Raw genomic sequence first — 18,024 nt, 5'->3', positions numbered from 1 at the left:
AAAGAAGTTCCTGGCTTCTGGCATTGGATCGGCGCAGCACCAGCTGTTGTGGTCACTTAGGGAGAGAATCATCGGACAGAAGATTTTCCTCTGTCTCTCCTTCTCTCTGTATATATGATTTTCCAATAAAAATAAATCAATAAAATCTTTAAAAAAAAAATAAAGATACATGAGACCTTTCTGGACTGTCTTATAACTGCATGTAAACTGAAAACGGTTTTAGGGCCTGGCCTGATAGAGCAGCAGTAAAGTCCTCACCTTGAACGCACCGGGATCCCATATGGGCGCTGGTTCTAATCCCGGCAGCTCCACTTCCCATCCAGCTCCCTGCTTGTGGCCTGGGAAAGCAGTGGAGGACGGCCCAAGGCCTTGGAACCCTGCACTTGAATGGGAAAGCTGCAAGAGGCTCCTGGCTCCTGGCTTTGGATTAGCTCAGCTCTGGCCATTGTGGCCACTTGGGGAGTGAACCAACAGACAAAAGATCTTTGTCTTTCCTTCTTTCCGTATATCATTTTTATTTTAAAAAAATGAATCTTTTTATTAAAGATTAATTATTTTTATTAGGACCAATTAAAAATAAATATTTTTTATTAAAGTTATTTATTTATTTTATTAGAAAGATTTACAGAGAAGTAGAAATACAGAGAAAGATTTTCTATCCACGTTCACTCCCCAAGTAGCTGCAATGGCCAAAACTGAGCTGATCCAAAGCCAGCAGACAGGAATTTCTTTTGGGTCGCCCACGTGGGTGCAGGGTCCCAAGGTTTGGGCCATTCTCCAGTGCTTTTCCATGCCACAGGCAAGGAGCTAGAAGGGAAGTGGAGCAGCCAGGACACAAACCTGTGCCCATATGAGATCCCAGCGCATGCAAGGCAAGGATTTAGCCAGTAGGCAATTACGCCAGACCCACTGGATATATCCCATATACAATTCCTAGGTTTGCTGTGAGGATCTACCTCCTGACTCCTCCAGCCTACTGAAGACACCGAAGGACACAGATGACTGGGTTCCAAGCACCCAGCTGGGAGACCTTAACTGAGTTCCTGGCTCCCAGCATCAGCCTGGACTAGCCCCAGACATTACAGGTATTTGGGAGTGAGTAGATAAAAAAATCTCTATTACTCTCTCTATGTCACTCGGCCCTTCAACTAACTAAATAAAACTAAAGTAAACCCCAGCTGCCTAGGTTGCCTTGTGCTTCTAGGAGAAAAACAGCCAACACCATGCTGTGCTTGGTTAAAGCTAACTATGTGTTAGCTATGCCAGGGCACCAGCACAGCTACTTTTTGTTTGTTTGTTTGTTTAAGATTTGGAGGAAATTGATGTGGAGCACCTGCCAAGCACATGTTGGTCAGGGTTGCCCCATACTATCATTGCTGCCAGACATACATGAAGGCATCATGAGTTGCGTGGGGACTGTGGAGTGGGGACAGGTCATAATGGGGTCACTGAGGGCTTGTTTAAGATGCATAAAATGATTTCTGGGGCTTCCATGGACGGGGCCATTGCACCCACAGGTAAACGAGGAAACAAGACGGCATGGATCAGAGGAGGAAAAATGAAGCCTCCCTGGGTCAGGCCAAAGCACCTGCCCAGGCACATAAGAGCTAGGGCAAGGTGGGGCAGGATGGAAAAGTAAGGCAGCTCCTGCGGCACTTGGAGAACCATGTCTGGGGTGGGTCTCATAGGGGTTCTTTGGGATCACCCAACACTCATAGGCACACATGAAAGCCAGGGCTGGGGCAGGACAGTCCAGGTCAGGCCACCTGCCCGTGCACGCAACAGCTGGACCTAGGGGCGGGTAGGGCTGGGCTAGGCCGCAGTCCCCGCCAACTGCTAGCGGCACAAACGGGAGAAAGCTGGGCTGGGCTGGGTTGGACTGGGCTGGGCCTCAACACTCACTGGCACATGTGAAAACCTGAAGTAGGCATAGTAGGGATTCGGAGGCATTGCCCTGACTAGGTGGCAACACCCACCAGAGTGCATGAGAGCCAGGGCTGGAGACAGGTCAGGCCAGGCCAGGCCATAGCACCCACTGATGCACACAAGAATTAAGCAGGCCAGCACCTACCAGCACCTGAGACAAATGAAAACCAGGGCTGGGGGTGGGCCAGGTAGTGGTTCTTCGGGGTCATCTAGCCTAGGCTGCAGCAGCCACCAGTATTCACAAGAGCCAGGCCTGGGGGCAGAAATGCACAGGCAGCTGCATTCACTATGGTAGACCCAGACAGCCAACAGGCCGTAGAATTTCTTACCTCCAGTGCAACACAGTCAACAACTTCTCAGAACAATCCAGACCACTCAATAACAGGCTCAGAACACTTCCCCTCCTGGGTCCCTAAGGTAATAAAGGACAGTTTCTGTCCCCGGTGCTGACAGTCTGACAACACTTTCTTCCCCTCCTCCTGCAGCACAGGAGAAAAGATGAAAACGTTTATCACCGCCTCCTTCCCCCAACTCAACCCTTCCATCTCTCCATCCTAACCAAAGGCCCACATGGGTCTGCAATAATAAATAGTAAACAATAAATAATAAAACAAGAGCAAAATTTTAAAAATTATTTTCCTATGACTTGAAAAGCAGAGAGACAGAGAGCTCTTCACCTGCTGGTTTACTGTGAACACCAGCAGCCACCATGGCTGGACCACGATGAAGGGCAGGGCAGTCTCTGCCAACTGCCTCCAGAAAGCGGATGACTGCAAAGCTTGACGGCAGGAGGAGCCAAGACACTGACCTGGACACGTGCATCCCGCACAGCAACACTGAGCCACACACACCCTCCAACACACTTTTAAAAGGGATTTATCTGTTTGGAAGACAGAGTTAACAGGGTTGGAGGAGAGACAGATCTTCCATCCACTGGTTCACTCCACAAATTGCCAAAATGCACCCAGTCAAAGCCAGGACCTTCACTCAGGTCCCCCATGAGAGCAGCAGGTGCCTGAGCTCCTGGGCCATCTTCTTCTGTTGCTTCCCCAAGTGCAGCAGCCAGGACTTGCTTAGCACTGACGGCAGTGGCTTATCGCAGTAAACTTTTGCATGTCATCCTTGCGCAGGGGCCATGCTAATCTTCTCTGTATCGTTCCAATTTTAGCATATGTGCTGCCGAAGCGAGCACCCCAGTAAACTTTCAAAAATCAAAACACAGTGATATTTCAAGCTACTTATCTTAGGACCTTATCCATATTCCTAAGGCCTTGCAAATAAATGCAGTATTTTTTTCAGGTACACTCTCCAAACTCCAAAAATAAGTATTCCACCAAGGTATTTGTAGCAGCAATTGCTGTAATTTGAACAAGAATTAATAGCGCTTTCTGTTTCCAAATTTATCCCATAAGGCCTGAGCATTGTCAAGTATTTGTTCCATTTCAGAGTTCATACTTAAAACAACTTAAGAGATGTGAGAAAGGCTTCTGGCACAGGGGTGGGACACTACTCAAGACACCCACATCACAGTACCCGGGTTCAAGTTCCAGCTCTGGCTCCAGTTTCAACTTTCTGCTAATGCACACCCTGAAAGGAGCACATAATGACTCAACCAACTGAGTTTCTGCTACTCACGCAGGAGACAGATTAAGTTCCAGGCTCCTGCCTGGACCTGACAACCCCAGCTGTTACAGGTCCTTGGGAAGTGAACCAGGGCATGGGGAGAGAAGGGATGGGGGTGAGGGTGTGTCTTTCATATCATAATACTTACATAATATTTATATTATTTACACAGTATAAATAGAAGGCCTAATGTCCATCAATGAGAGGCAGAGCTTGCACCATGAATACACTGCCAATCTTTCCCACCTAATCCATCCTCTGACTGAAGTTTCTGGAGTTTACCTTCCACTGTTCTTCCTGTAACTCATCTCTGAGAGAAAAGTTCTTCACTTCCTAAAATGTAGATCCCTCAAAGCTGGGGGCTCAACTACATACACCCCCAATAAATATCAGTTATTAAATATTACATTAACAAGAATTCTTGAAAACTCCATCCTGAATTAAGCCACACTGTCCTCTCCAGAGGCCTGGGCTTACTCTGCAGCAGTCTACCCTTGTTTCCCAGTTGGTTTTTTCCTAGATTGTATTTGATTGTCCAGCCAGCAACCTGCAGTGGTGTGCCTGCCTACAGGTCACATCCTCCACAGAGCCCAGATCAGCGCGGATGAAGAGACGCAGGACCCCGGGACTCAGCAGAGCACCAGCAACTTCCTGCAGAACACCTGCCACTTCCCCGTCTCACAGACCACGGGTCTGCAACTGGCATCTTCATGCAGGCTCCTGCAAGCACAGGGCCCACCCTCTACTCTGAAGTGAACTGGTCAGCAGCCCACAGTCTCAGACCGGATCTCAAAGTAACAATGGACCATAAACTGAAGATTACTGCCAAACTCTGCCCATCTCAACCGAGTATTTGGAAACACGTGTAAATTTTCTCTTCAACCAGAGAGCAGGTACCTAAGACACAGTAGGATTATCGCTGCCTCCGCTGACTGAACTTCTCATAGCAATTGAGAGAGCCCCATCTCCAAGTCCCTGGTGCACGTGGTATCACTGTACATCCAATGCAGGACAGCCAAGAGTCACAGTGATGTCACACAGCACAACCTCACTGTCGCCAGCAAATTCCCCTCTTCTCCTTGCTTCCCAGGCCCCACAACTCGTTCTGCAGCCTGGCTGCACAGAGCTTGGCCTCTCGATGCTCTAACACACTCACTCTCAAGACCACAGTTTCAACTCTACTCCAAATCTAGGGCAAATTACACTCCCTGCCCAGTGCAGCCACTTAACCCTTCATTCTGGAATAAAAAGCTGCTCACGGCCTCCATTCTTAGGAGACCCTACTTCTCCATTTCTTCAAGATGCTTCTTAGCAGTTCTATTTCCTGCTCTCATCTCCCTGTTCTCCCTGCCTCTCAAACACTCAAGGTTCGAATTTTTTATTATTATTTCTTTAGCTTATGTTACCATATAAAATACACCATTCCCTATATTTGCTCTTGGGGACAGTATTAATAAAATATGCCCAGCTTGATGGCTCAATGGCTAAACCTGCCCCCTGTAAACACTGGGATCCCATATGGACACCGGTTACTGTCCCAGATGTTCCACTCCCCATCTAGCTTGCTGCTTCTAGCATGGGAAAGCAGTGGAGGATGGCCCAAAACTTTAGGATCCTACACCTGTGTGGGAGTCCCGAAGGAGCTTCTGGCTTCAGATCAGCTCAGCTTCGGCCACTGCGGCCATCTGGGAAGTGAACCACTGGGTGTAAGAACTTTTCTCTTTGTACCCCCTCTCCGTAAATCTTTTTTTTTTAAAGATTTATTCATTTTATTACAGACAGATATACACAGAGGAGGAGAGACAGAGAGAAAGACCTTCTGTCCAATGATTCACTCCCCAAGTGAGCCGCAACGGGCCGATGCGCGCCAATCCGAAGCCGGGAACCTGGAACCTCTTCCGGATCTCCCACACGGGTGCAGGGTCCCAATGCACTGGGCCATCCTCCACTGCTTTCCCAGGCCACAAGCAGGGAGCTGGATGGGAAGTGGAGCTGCCAGGATTAGAACCGGCGCCCATATGGGATCCCGGGGCTTTCAAAGCGAGGACTTTAGCCGCTAGGCCACGCCGCCGGGCCCCCCTCTCCGTAAATCTAAGTAACTTTTCTAATAAATAATAAAATCTTTCGGACCTGGCACCGTGGCCTAGCGGCTAAACTCCTCACCTTCAACGCCCAAGACCTGGCATAGGCAGAGGTTCTGAAGGAGGAGCTTGGGCAACTCCTCTGTCGGAACACAGTCCCTACAGGTGAACGGAAGAACCACGATATGGAGCAACCCAGACCAAGCCAGAGAAAGATACCCACCAAAAAACATATGGCATAGGTGGGGGGCAGATCAGGCTGAACCAATTCACACCAACCGCTGGCGAATCCGAGCACCAGAGCAGAGTTTGGGTCAGGCCAGCTTTGGTCGCAACACATACCAGTGCACATTAAAGAATGCCAAGGTGAGGTGAGCCGTACCACATGTGGCTGCAGCGCCCAAACAGCACACATGACAACCAGGAGGGATAAGGCAAAGCCGACAGGGGAATGTGGGCTCCCCTGCTAGACAACCACTCCCACTGGAGAGCATGAGTTGGGATGGGGGCAGACCAGACCAGGCAGGGCTACAACACCTGTGGGCCTCATGTGAGCTAGATTAGGGAAAGGCCAGGTTGAGCTGACTGTTCTAACTGGTACAAGCAAAATTGAGAGTGGGTGGGGGTTGGTTGGCCTTTGCCGCAGCATCAGATGGCAGAGGCTGGCACTGGGGGCTAATTCTGTCAAGTTAAATGCCAGAACCACTTGGAAAGTGCATAACCTTGGAGTGGGAGTGGCCTAGTAGAGAGATAGTGGGCACCTCCTTTGTGTGTTACCACTCCTACTGGAGAGCATGAAAACCAGGAAGGGGGCAGAAGTGGCTAGACAGAAAGGCACTCGCCAGTATATGTGTGTGGGCTGGATAGTAGGTTGGTTGAACTAGGCTTCAATGCCCACTGACAAGTACAAGAGCTAAATGGGATGTGGGACAGACAGAACAAGTCTGCGATACATAGTGGCAAGCACAGGAACCAGGGTAGAGGGCAGGCCTGGTGGAGGTTATGGGGAGTTGCCCCAACTAGGCTGCAGCTCCCACTGGTTTGCATGACGACCGAGTATGAAAGTGGGTAGGATCGAGCTGGGTTACAACACCCACTGGTTCAAGTGGAAGACAGGGCTGGAAACAGAACTGATCCAGCAATTGCAACAACCAGCATATATATAAGCTGATTGGGGCGATGGACGGTGCCGGACCCTGTACTGGCAAACTCACACAAGAATCAGGTTTGGGATCATCTCAGATGAAGTTTCTTTGGAGATCCCTCCAACCGAACTGCTGATCTCAGAACCCCAACCATGAAGAGCCTATGTCAGCCAGTGGATTCTGAATAGGTTTCATTGCGATTGGAACAGTGAGATTGGCAGCAATTCAGACCTGTTGAACTATCAAAACTGCTTGAGCAGGACCCTCAGAGTGTGACTCCCATCAGGGACCTGGGATGGGTGGGAGGCTGGGTGGGGCTTTCCCCTTTGTTTCTGCCCTGACCGCAGACACAGGGGAAAAGAAATTGATGATATTAGTGTGGATTTAAAAAAATGCTATGATCACAGACCGGTGCGGTAGCCTAGTAGCTAAATCCTCACCCTTGAACACACAAAAATCCAATGTGGGAGCCAGTTCATGTCCCAGCTGCTCCAAATCCCTTCCAGCTCCCTGCTTTTGGCGTAGATGAGCAATCGAGTATAGCATAAAGCCTCGGGCCACTACATTTGCATGTAAGATCCAGAAGAAACTCATGCATCCTGGCTTGAGATAGACTGTTGTGGCCACATGTTGAGTGAAGATTTTCTGTCTATACTTAATCTTTGCAAATTCTGACTTTCCAATAGAAATAAAAAAAAAATTAAAAAATAAAATAAAGGGGGCCCAGCGCAATAGTGTAGCTGTTAAAGTCCTCACCTTGCACACGCTGGGATCCCATATGGGCATCGGTTCTAATCCCAGCAGCCCCACTTCCCACCCAGCTCCCTGCTTGTGGCCTGGGAAAGCAGTTGAGGACAGCCCAAAGCCTTGGGACCCTGCACCGGAGTGGGAGACCTGGAAGAGCTCCTGTCTCCTGGCTTTGGATTGGCTCTGCTCCAGCCGTTGTGGTCACTTGGGGAATGAACCATTAGACGGAAGATTTTTCGCTCTGTCTCTCCTCCTCTCTGTACATCTGCCTTTCCAGTAAAATAAATAAATAAATAAATAAATAAATAAATAAATAAATAAATCTTTTTAAAAAATAAATAAAATTAAATTAAATTAAGGGGGCAGTGTGATGTCCCAAACACTAAATCTTCATCTTGCGTGCTCTGGGATCCCATATAGGCGCTGGTTCATGTTCCGCGGCTCTACTTCCCATCGGGCTTCCTGCTGTGGCCTGGGAAAGCAGCACAAGATGGCCTAAAACCTCGGGACTCTGTAGCCACTTTATTTCAGAAAAAAATGAAGACTTCATTTTTAAGAAAATGCACTCTTCAGTGAGACCTGGAAGAAGCTCCTGGCTCCTGGCTTTGGCTCAGCTCAGCTCCCGTTGCTGCTGCCATTCTGGAGAGTGAATTAGCAGATGGAAGATCTTTCTCTCCGTCTCTTCTCTCTTTAAATCTAACTTTGCAATAAAAAAACAAATCTTAAATTTCTTTACTTCACAGGTTTTTAAATTAATTAATCAATTAATTAATGAGTAGAGAAAAAAAACAAGACCACCCAAGTGCTTGGGTCCATACCCTCCAGATGAGAATCCTGAATGGGGCTCCAGGATTCTGGCTTCTGCCTGGACCAGCCCTGCCACTGCAGCCATTTAGTAAGTGAGCCACTGGGTTGAAGAGCTTTCTCTCTGTAACCCTGCCTAAGGAGACTTTCCAACTGAGTTCCAACTGGTATTGATGAGCCAGACTTCCCCAGGAGAGTTAAAGATTCTACAAAGCTCAACTTCCCACATTGTAAAGCAAGAAGGGTACAAAACTAGGTGCACTTTGATTCTCTTTCAGATCGTATATTCTGAGAAAGCAGCTAAGGGGTCGACAGAGGCCTGTGCTGCCCAACGAGGCTACTGAGCAACTGAAATGTGGCTGGTCTGAACATGATGCAGTAACAAAGCATTTCAGACTTTATTTTTTTAAGAAATGCACAATATCACATGAAGAATTTGATGCTGATATCACATTGAAACAGTTAAGTGCTACCAGAACTTCACTTATTCTTTTTTTTTTTAATTTATTATTATTGGAAAGCCAGATATACAGAGAGAAGGAGAGACAGAGAGGAAGATCTTCCATCCGATGATTCATTCCCCAAGTGAGCCGCAACGGGTCGGTGCGCGCCGATCTGATGCCGGGAACCAGGAACCTCTTCCAGGTTTCCCACACGAGTGCAGGGTCCCAATGCATTGGGCCGTCCTCAACTGCTTTCCCAGGCCACAAGCAGGGAGCTGGATGGGAAGTGGAGCTGCCGGGATTAGAACTGGCGCCCATATGGGATCCCGGTGCGTTCAAGGCGAGGACCTTAGCCGCTAGGCCACGCCGCCGGGCCCAACTTCACTTATTCTTACACTTTTTAAAATGAAGCTACCAGAAGCTTTGAGGCTCCTGTCAGTGAACATCACAGACAGCACCAACATTCCGAATGCGTTCTCAGGAGCCACAGGGCAGGAACACAGAGTACCAGCGCCAGGACACAGAGAGCATCCATCAGTCCTGTCCGACGCCACACTGTGAGCCTGCTGCTGGCGTGCTGGACTTTCCTCGCCTTACCTGAAGGCTCAATGCACAACCTAACACTCCAGGAGGAGACATCATCACCGAGATGGGCAACCAGGCCAGAGCAAGCCACTTGCAGGCCAGAAGAACACAGGCCATGTACATCCCAAGAGTCCAAAAATGAGACGTGAAGGAAGAGGCAGGACAGGCACTCACTGTAACTCAGAAAAAGCAAGCAAGAATTCCTGGAACTGAGCCCGGCAGCGTGGCCTAGCAGCTAAAGTCCTCGCCTTAAACGTGCCGGGATCCCATATGGGCGCTGGTTCTAATCCAGGAAGCTCCACTTCCCACCCAACTCCCTGCTTGTGGCCTGGGAAAGCAGTTGAGGACGGCACAAAGCCTTGGGACCTTGAACCCGAGTGGAAGACCTGGAAGAGGCTCCTGGTTTTGGACTGGCACAGCTCTAGCCATTATGGCTGCTTGGGGAGTGAACCATCAGATGAAAGATCTTCCTCTCTGTCTCTCCTTTTTCTCTGTATATCTGTCTTTCCAATAAAAATAATAACTGAATACTTTTTATTTTTTTAAAGATTTATTTATTTTTATTGGAAAGGCGGATAAACAGAGAGAAGGAGAGGTAGATCTTCTGTTTTTTGGTTCACTCCCCAAGTGACTGCAATGGCTGGTGCTATGCCGATCTGAAGCCAGGAGTCAGGAGCCTCCTCCAGGTTTCCCACATGGGTGCAGGGTCCCAAGGCTTTGGGCTATCCTCGACTGCTTTCCCAGGCCACAAGCAGGGAGCTGGGTGGGAAGCGAAACTGTGGGATTAGAACTGGTGCCCATATGGGATCCCGGCGCATGCAAGGTGAGAACGTTACCCACTACTCTATTGCACTGGACCACCATTTACTTATTATTTCATCTTGAACCTCCAACCTCTAAAATAATAATAATAATTTTTAAAAAGAATTATTTACTTTTATTGTAAATTCCGGTATACAGAGAGAAGGAGAGACAGGAATATCATCCTTCCAATGATTCACTCCCCAAGTGGCTGCAGTGCTACAGCTGAGCCAATCCGAAGCCAAGAGCCAGGAGACAGGAGCCTCTTCTGAGTCTCCCATGCAGGTGCAGGGTCCCAAGGCTTTGGGTCATCCTTGACCACATTCCCAGGCCACAAGCAGGGAGCTGGATGAGAAGTGGAGCTGCCGTGTTTAGAACCAGCATCCATATGGGATCCCAATGTGTTCAAGACGAAGACTTGAGCTGCTAGACCATCGCACCGGGCCAAAAAAAAATGAATTTTACCTTCCTTTATTCCAAAACAAGTCTTTTCCATCATGTTCATTAATTGGCCTATTTTTTTCTCCTTCCCCCTTTAGAATGTTTTCTATTGACTTGAAAGCATCTAAGATGCTCCTAGGATATTTTTTGGCCAGCCTATTTTTAGTTTACACATCATGCCAAGAAAAAGAGACAAAATTAAATTGCTTTAAATACTCCAGAGAAGAACAGCACATTAGTCTGATTAAAAAAAAAAAACCACTATATTTCCAAGACAGAAGTGTTTAATACAGAAAAATCCAGAACTCTTTTAATAAGTGTTCAAAAAATTTTTTTAAGTTTATTAACACATACAAGTAAGCACATTTCAATTGTGCTTCAACAGGAAATCCGATCAGTTGTTAACGCTATTTCCTTTACACTCATCCACCTGAGAGATTCTAAGGAAATCAACTGAGTGTGGTTCAAATCCAGCCTTTCATTCCGGCCTCGACCTGAAGCTAACTCCAAGGCATATTCTCTCAAGTTGGAAATACAATGTATGGAACAGCTCGACATCTAACAAACCCGGCAGGATTCTACACCACTCCTGAGCAAGCAGTGGATTCCTCCAAAGGCCGACCAAGATTACCCAAAGAGAGGTGGCTAGTTTTTCCCAAACTAGGCCCAAGTGCTGGTTACATTCTTGCTGGCTACAAACGCAGACTGGGAGCATACACACCACATTCCCACTAATAAAAGCTTATCCTATTTACAATGGGGGAAGGCACAACTGTCCCAGCACAAGCCCACAGACTTCACACCTAAGCACAACTCCTTCTCACTGCCAACAGCTTGGAGAGGGAGGGAGCAGAAACACTTTGCATACTTGTTGAGCAATGCTAAAAGATCAACTTCCTGTACCAACAGAGCCGGGCGTAAACAGAGACACACACTAACACCTTCCTTCTGACATTCACTGCCAAAGACAAAGCTGTTTAAAACCCAAAGCATAAAAACAACTCCAACAGCTCCATCACAGCGCCAAAGTTCACACGACAAATGAGACCCGAGCACTAGCGGATGCACGGTGCCAGAACCCCAAACGCTGGTGTCTAACGGCGCACAGAAGCACTTTACAAAAAAAAAAAGCCTGCCAAGGCTCAAAGCGCTCCCTGTGTGCAGATACTACGAAGTCGCAACCATATACCCAGTTACTCGCACTTGTCAGTAACAAGCAAAAAGTCTAACTCCCACTCCACACACACACACACACACAAAATCAAGCAAAAAAGAACACTTAGCGAAGCGGTGTCAGGGGACCACCACTTACAGCATCGCAAGATGCCCGATGAAATGAGCTCAAAGACAAGGGCCACCGGGGCTCCTGGCCCCGGGAGCAGGTGGCAGCCGCTCACGCCGCCCGGACCTCAGGGGCCTCCGAGGTGGGGAGCCGCCGGTACCCCTGCTGTCAGCCGGGGGCCAGGACAGCACCCCCGCGACCCCGCCGGACGCCCAGCCCAGGTCCGCCTGGACAGCCGCGGGAGGGACCGGCGGGCGCCCCACAGCCGGAAGGGGCGAGCCCCGCCGCCACGGCCCGCCTCACCTTCAGGTCGTTTTCCGGCAGGTACTTGCACAGCCGCGCTATCTCCACATACTTGTCCAGGTCTAGCGGCGCCATCTTAGGAAGAACCAGCCGCGGTGGCTCTGCCGGCAACAGCGGCAGTGGAGGCGGCGGCGGCGGCGGAGGCCGAAGCCGGAACTCTCCCTGCGTCACGTCCGGCCCCTTGAGTGGCGTCTGCGCAGCGACGTTCAAGCGTGACCTGATTCTCCGCGCCACCCCACTCCCCAGCCGCCTCCGTTTCGCGAACGGACCCTGCTGGGACCCGTAGTAGCCTTGTCCCGGAGCTTGCTGGGATTTGTAGTCTCCTGTTGGAGCCCGCGTCTGTCTTTTTTTTCTTTCCCCTCCCCTTCTTACTTCACCTCCGACGGTGCGAGGGCTGTCGGAGGCATCTCGGCCCAGAAGGTGACCCAACCATTCCGTGGTGGCTCATTCCGATCCTTTTAAGCCCTCCCTCAACAGAACATCTTCACTTAAAAAGTGGTAAGCTCGATCATAGAAAGCCGTTAGCAACCTGTGAAAACCTTGCCTTAAACCCGCGGCGGGGACGCCAAGCTCCGAATGCTCTGGTATTGGAGATAAGGAAAGAAGCCTCAAAGCTCTCCTTAGACCCGAGGCTGTAGGTCTTTTGTTGTTGTTTGCATCTGGCTGTGTCCCTCTTGCACACCCTTCCCCTATTGATTCTTTTCATGATTGCGAGGAAAACGGTTTGGAGTCCGCGAGTCTCACAGGGAAGGCAAGATGGGAAAATAGGTCTGCTGGCTTTAAGCATGGGTCTCTGGGAGTCCCCTTGAGGACAGGGCGTTTGGTCCTTTGCGTGAACATGCATTCATTCATTCCACATCTATTTGTTGAGCAGCGCCAGCTACTCGCCAAGCACAGGGAAAACCCAGTACACACCACAGGGATGTGTATCCTCGATCTGAGGCTTAACACTCAGAAGAGGAAGACACCATAATAAATGTTACACATGACAACATGATAGGTACTAGAGGGGAAAGCCACAGCGGAGGAAAGAAGACAAGAGTTTTAAAGAGCCACCAAGAAGAGGAGTTATCCAGCCAGACGCCTGCGGGAAGTTCTTGGGGGAGCTGGTGAGGAAGCCCAAAGATGCAAATAGCAGTTTGGTGGGAGCCAAGTGAGGCAAGGACGAAGATGAGAGCCCGAAGGTGAACACTGCTGTTTTATAGGAACGGACCACGGTGGCAGGATGGTAACATGTTCCTGTCCAGCTCACTGCGAATGTGCTTGGAGAGGTGGTAGAAGACGGCCAGATCTTGGGTCCCTGCTGCCGATGTGTGACATCCGAGTGAAGTCCCTGCTGCCTGGCTGTGGCCTGCGCCACCTGGAGCAGTAAACCAGGTCCATCTCATCTCCCTCTCTTTCTCTGTCAAATAAACGTTTCTTTCTCAGTAACAGACGCTAATAAGTGCTTGTTGCTTATGAGACTCTCCTCCGAATCCTCTTGCCCTAAAACCTGTCTTAAGGGCCGCTAACCAAAGTTACACAAGATCTTGAACGAGTCCAATTCTTCGTCTCACTCTTTTTTTCCCCAATTGGTCTTTACTATAAAGTTATCTCAAAGGAAGATTATCTGCCAAAAGTCTGTGGAGAAGCACAGCGTGTCGCACCCAGGGGCGTTCCTTCCTGTGGTGGCTTGGCAAGCTGTTACACAATGCCTAGATTGCTTTTGCGAATGAGCCAGGGGCCGCTGCCCTCATGGGGCTCATTCTCTTTACAAGACACACAGTAAACACAGCGAAGATCAAATCTCAAAAGTATACAATGCGACTAGTACACAGTGACAGGGAAGCGTCCAGACCTTGGCACAGATGGCCAAGTTCATGGCCAGGCTCCACTGCTTGCCAGAGGACTTGGACATAGTGCTTTAACCTTCCTGTGGCCAGATGTTCTCAGCTGCAGTCTGGAGGTGATAATAATGTTGGTTTCATTCAGAAATCAGAATAATCTTGTTACATAAACATGACTTTACATAATATCTGGGCCAGAGTTGTGTACAATATGTTAGTTTTGTGTATGCCATGGATGGAAAGAACTTCCTGAAGTAGTAATGTTTAGGAATTTGAAGAAAAAAGGATAACAAAAAATTAAAATTCCAATAGAGGAAAAGATGCTATTATTCTTTGCCTTAAAATTTTTTTAAATCTATTTTTATTGGAAAAGCAGATCAGATTTACAAAGAGAAGCAGAGACAGAAAGAAAGATCTTCCGTTCGCTGATTCACTCCCCAAGTGGCCACAACAGCCAGAACTGAGCCAATCCAAAGCCAGGTGCCCAGATCCTCTTCCGGGTCTTCCACACAGGTGCAGGGTCCCAAAGTTCTGGGCCATCCTCGACTGCTTTCCCAGGCCACACCAGGGAGCTGGATGGGAAGTGGGGCTGCTGGAAATAGAACTAGTGTCAATATGGGATCCTGCCACATGCAAGGTGAGTACTTTAGCCGTTGGACTACCATGCTGGTAGTACCCTAAAGACCTTTCACAAAAAGCAAGTTTATTTCTTTGGAAGGCGAAATGAGCAGAGAGAAGCAGTGGGAAAGAGCACAAGATGCTCCATCCAGTGGTCATGCCACAGATGGCTCCAGCTTCGGGTGGTCCAGACTGAGCTCTCCCAAGCACATGAGCCATCTTCCTCTGCTTCCGGAGGCACGTTAGCAGGGAGCTGGACTGGATGCAGAACTGGAACTCAAACCAGCACCTCCATATGGGATGCCTGTGATACAGGTGTCTGCTTAACCTGATCAGCTAAAACACTGGTCCCTAGCTGGCTTGCTTTTTTGTTTGTGTGCAACCCTCTTTGGAAAGCTGCCGATTTACTTTTCATCTCTGAAGAACCTCAATCATTGGAAATATATCCTGCTCAAGAGACTTTCTCAGAAATGGGAAAGAAGGCCAGTGGACATGTGTGGACATGAGCTGCAAGGGAAGGTGTCAGCAGCCTTCACTGTGTCCCTTGCTGATGTGTCCAGGAGTAGGTTGGGAGTGTCCCCTTCCCACGAGAGGTGGCAGGACGATCCTGCGGTGAGAAGCTCCCTGTTGCAGAGCCGCCTCTCACAGTGAACCTCGCCTTTCACTTCCCCAAGGAAAGCATCCATGGAACACAGGGCAGGAGATATGGTCACACTGGGGGTTACTGGAGACAGTGTGCAGCTGACACTGTGGTGCAGAAGGCAATGATGGAAAGGCAGCCTTAGCCACAAAGGTCTCATGATGAAAACATCTTTTGCCCACAGACCTCTTCCTGTTTTCCATTGTAGTGTAGCACCTTGACATTGGCCCAAAAACCCAGGAGTATTCTGCTGCTCTGAGCAAAAATCTCCCTCAAGGTGTTCATGAACACATCTTGGCTTTCCTTTTGGAAAACAAAACACTTGTGGGCCTGGCACAGTAGCCCAACAGCTAAGTCCTTGCCTTAAATGCCCCAGGATCCCATATGGGCCATGGTTCTACTCCCAGCAGCTCTGCTTCCCATCCAGCTCCCTGCCTGTGGCCTGGGAAAGTAGTCGGGGACCGCCCAAAGCCTTAGAACCCTGCACCCACTTGGGAAACCTGGAAGAAACTCCTAGCTCCTGGCTTTTGATCAGCTCAGTTCCAGCTGTTGCGGTCACTTGGGGAGTGAATTAACAGATGGAAGATCTTTCTCTCTGTCTCTCCTCCTCTCTGTATACCTGACTTTCCAATAAAAATAAAATGAGTCTTTAAAAAACAAAAAGTTTTAAAAAAATGGCGGTGACTGAGTATTCCGAGGCTCTTTGTCAGTATTAGGGAGATGCAAACAGACTCCAGTATTTGAAACAGTATATAGTCAAGCAGTAAGGAGAACTACAGTGGTATACCACGTTAAGCTGCCACCTGCAATACCAGTGTCCCATATATAGGCACCAGTTCAAGTCCTGCCTGCAAGTATACCTCCAATCCAGTTCCCTGCCAATGTGCCTGGGAAAGCAGCAGAAGATGCCCCAAGTGGTTAGGCCTCTGCACACATATTGGAGATCCTGATGAAACGCATGGCTCCTGGCTTTGGCCTGGAATAGCCATGGCTATTGTGGGCATTTGTAGAGTAAACCAGTAGGTTGAAGATCTCTCCTTTTGTCTGTCTCCTCTCTATGTGTAACTCTGCCTTTCAAATAAAAAAAAGAGATTATTTTTAAAAATTTCATTTTATCAAATTTTGGTTATGGCTCCAAGTGAGAAAATATTTCTCAAATCCTGTCTGCCCGGTAGGCATCACTGTCCTCATGCCATAGACGAAGAAACCAGGGTTCGGCAAAGAAAGTGAACATGCCAAGCATCACGGTTAGGTGGTTAGCACAAGAGCCTGGTGTCGAACTCGTGCTCACACAGCTCTGTGGTCTGGGAGCCCTGCCTCCGACCTCAAATGTTTCCTACGACACAACCGCTGTGGAAAAATGGGAGTCCTCTGAGGGAACTGTCGCAGGCAAGCTGGTGAGATGAGTTCGGGCAGGTGTCCTGGGGCAATGATGAGTCATGAAACGGGCACAACGCGGGAGGAGAAGCAACGTTCCATTTGAGCACCAGACAGACGAGTCGAGCACAGGGAGCAGCTGGCAGAGAGACCAAGCCACCCAGGGCCCTAGTCCAGAGGCATCTTTATGTCTTTTTTGAAGATTTATTTTGGGCCCAGCGCAGTAGCCTAGTGGCTGAGGTCCTTGTCTTGCATGTGCTGGGATCCCATATGAGTGCTGACTGGTATCCCAGCTGCTCCACTTCCCATCCAGCTCCCTGCTTATGGTCTAAGAAAGCAGTGGAGAATGGGCCAAAGTCCTGGGACCCTGCATTGCATGGGAGACCAGGGGAGGCTACTGGCTCCTGGCTTCAAATCAGCAGTTGCAGTCACTTCAAAGTGGCCGTTGCAGTCACTTGGAGGGCAAATCAGCTGACAGAAAATCATTCTGACTCTCCTTCTCTCTGTAAATTTGACTTTCCAATAAAAATAAACACATCTTTAAAAAATATTCATTTTTATTGGAAAGGCAGATTTTCAAAGATTTATTTCTTATTGGAAAGTCAGAAGAACTAAAGTAGTGGTTATCCATCATTTAATGTGAAGGTATGGACGATTGAATGGAATCCTTTCCAACCCGTTACAGTCAATTGCTCAATCTTGTCCATTGGCGAGTACTCATTAGAATGGGATCCCATCCCGTTTGGCTTACTGTGTCTGTGCTGTCAAAGCTGTGTGATGGAGTTAGTCTGCCCTGATTTTAACCTCTTGCTCCCTCAGCAACATGTCTCAAAGCCGCAGAAAACCCATGGTTAGGAGCTGGCTCAGCACTACTCAAGATGAATGTGCCTGCAGCCAAGACCAGCACACCTGGGCTTCTGTGTTTGCCAGCGGCCAGTGCAGCCCATGTCTTCCCGCAGGTGGAGCAGGGTAAAACCTCCTTCCTAAAACCTAAGGAGCCGCTCACCTGTCAACCCTTCAATCTTGGCACTCCTTACAATCGCCCCCTAGTCACTTGCCTTTGTGCCTCTCTCTCTTGGATGATGAACAGCAGGCCAAGGGGCTGTGTGGTCTCTCAGCACCCCTCTGCTGGGGGCCGCCCCAGCCGTGCCAAGGCCTCCAAAATCCCACTGCAGACAGATGGCATGGGTAGCAATGCACCCTGAGCTCTCCGCTCCAGAACCCATTGCTCTTACTGAAAACGTGCAGCGTGCTGCTCCGGGGAATTCGGGTCACCCAAGTAGACGCCCAGCCCAGTACGCTGCCAAGTGGTTCGTTGCCAAGGAGGCCCGGCGAGGGAGGCCCGGCGGGCACCCTAAGCCCGGCGCAAGGGGAGCTGTTGG

At 49.1% G+C, this 18,024-nt stretch overlaps 1 protein-coding gene and 1 non-coding gene across 2 annotated transcripts in view; both read right to left on the bottom strand.

The window, feature by feature from the left end:
• PPP6C (protein phosphatase 6 catalytic subunit) overlaps positions 1–12,369 on the bottom strand; it is a 28,142-nt gene extending 15,773 nt beyond the window's left edge. The window contains exon 1 of the mRNA XM_058672222.1: positions 12,182–12,369. Coding sequence (XP_058528205.1) covers positions 12,182–12,256 — 75 coding nt within the window. The 5' untranslated portion in view covers positions 12,257–12,369. The remainder of the gene's footprint in view (positions 1–12,181) is intronic.
• Positions 3,009–3,118, bottom strand: LOC118759922 (U6 spliceosomal RNA). Its single transcript, XR_004996463.2, has one exon. It is a non-coding gene; the product is annotated as a U6 spliceosomal RNA (small nuclear RNA).
• Positions 12,370–18,024: the final 5,655 nt, after the last annotated feature.

The sequence above is a fragment of the Ochotona princeps genome, chromosome 14 (assembly GCF_030435755.1).
Source record: "Ochotona princeps isolate mOchPri1 chromosome 14, mOchPri1.hap1, whole genome shotgun sequence".
Classification (NCBI taxonomy): domain Eukaryota; kingdom Metazoa; phylum Chordata; class Mammalia; order Lagomorpha; family Ochotonidae; genus Ochotona; species Ochotona princeps.
This window is presented reverse-complemented; position numbering and strand designations above follow the sequence as displayed.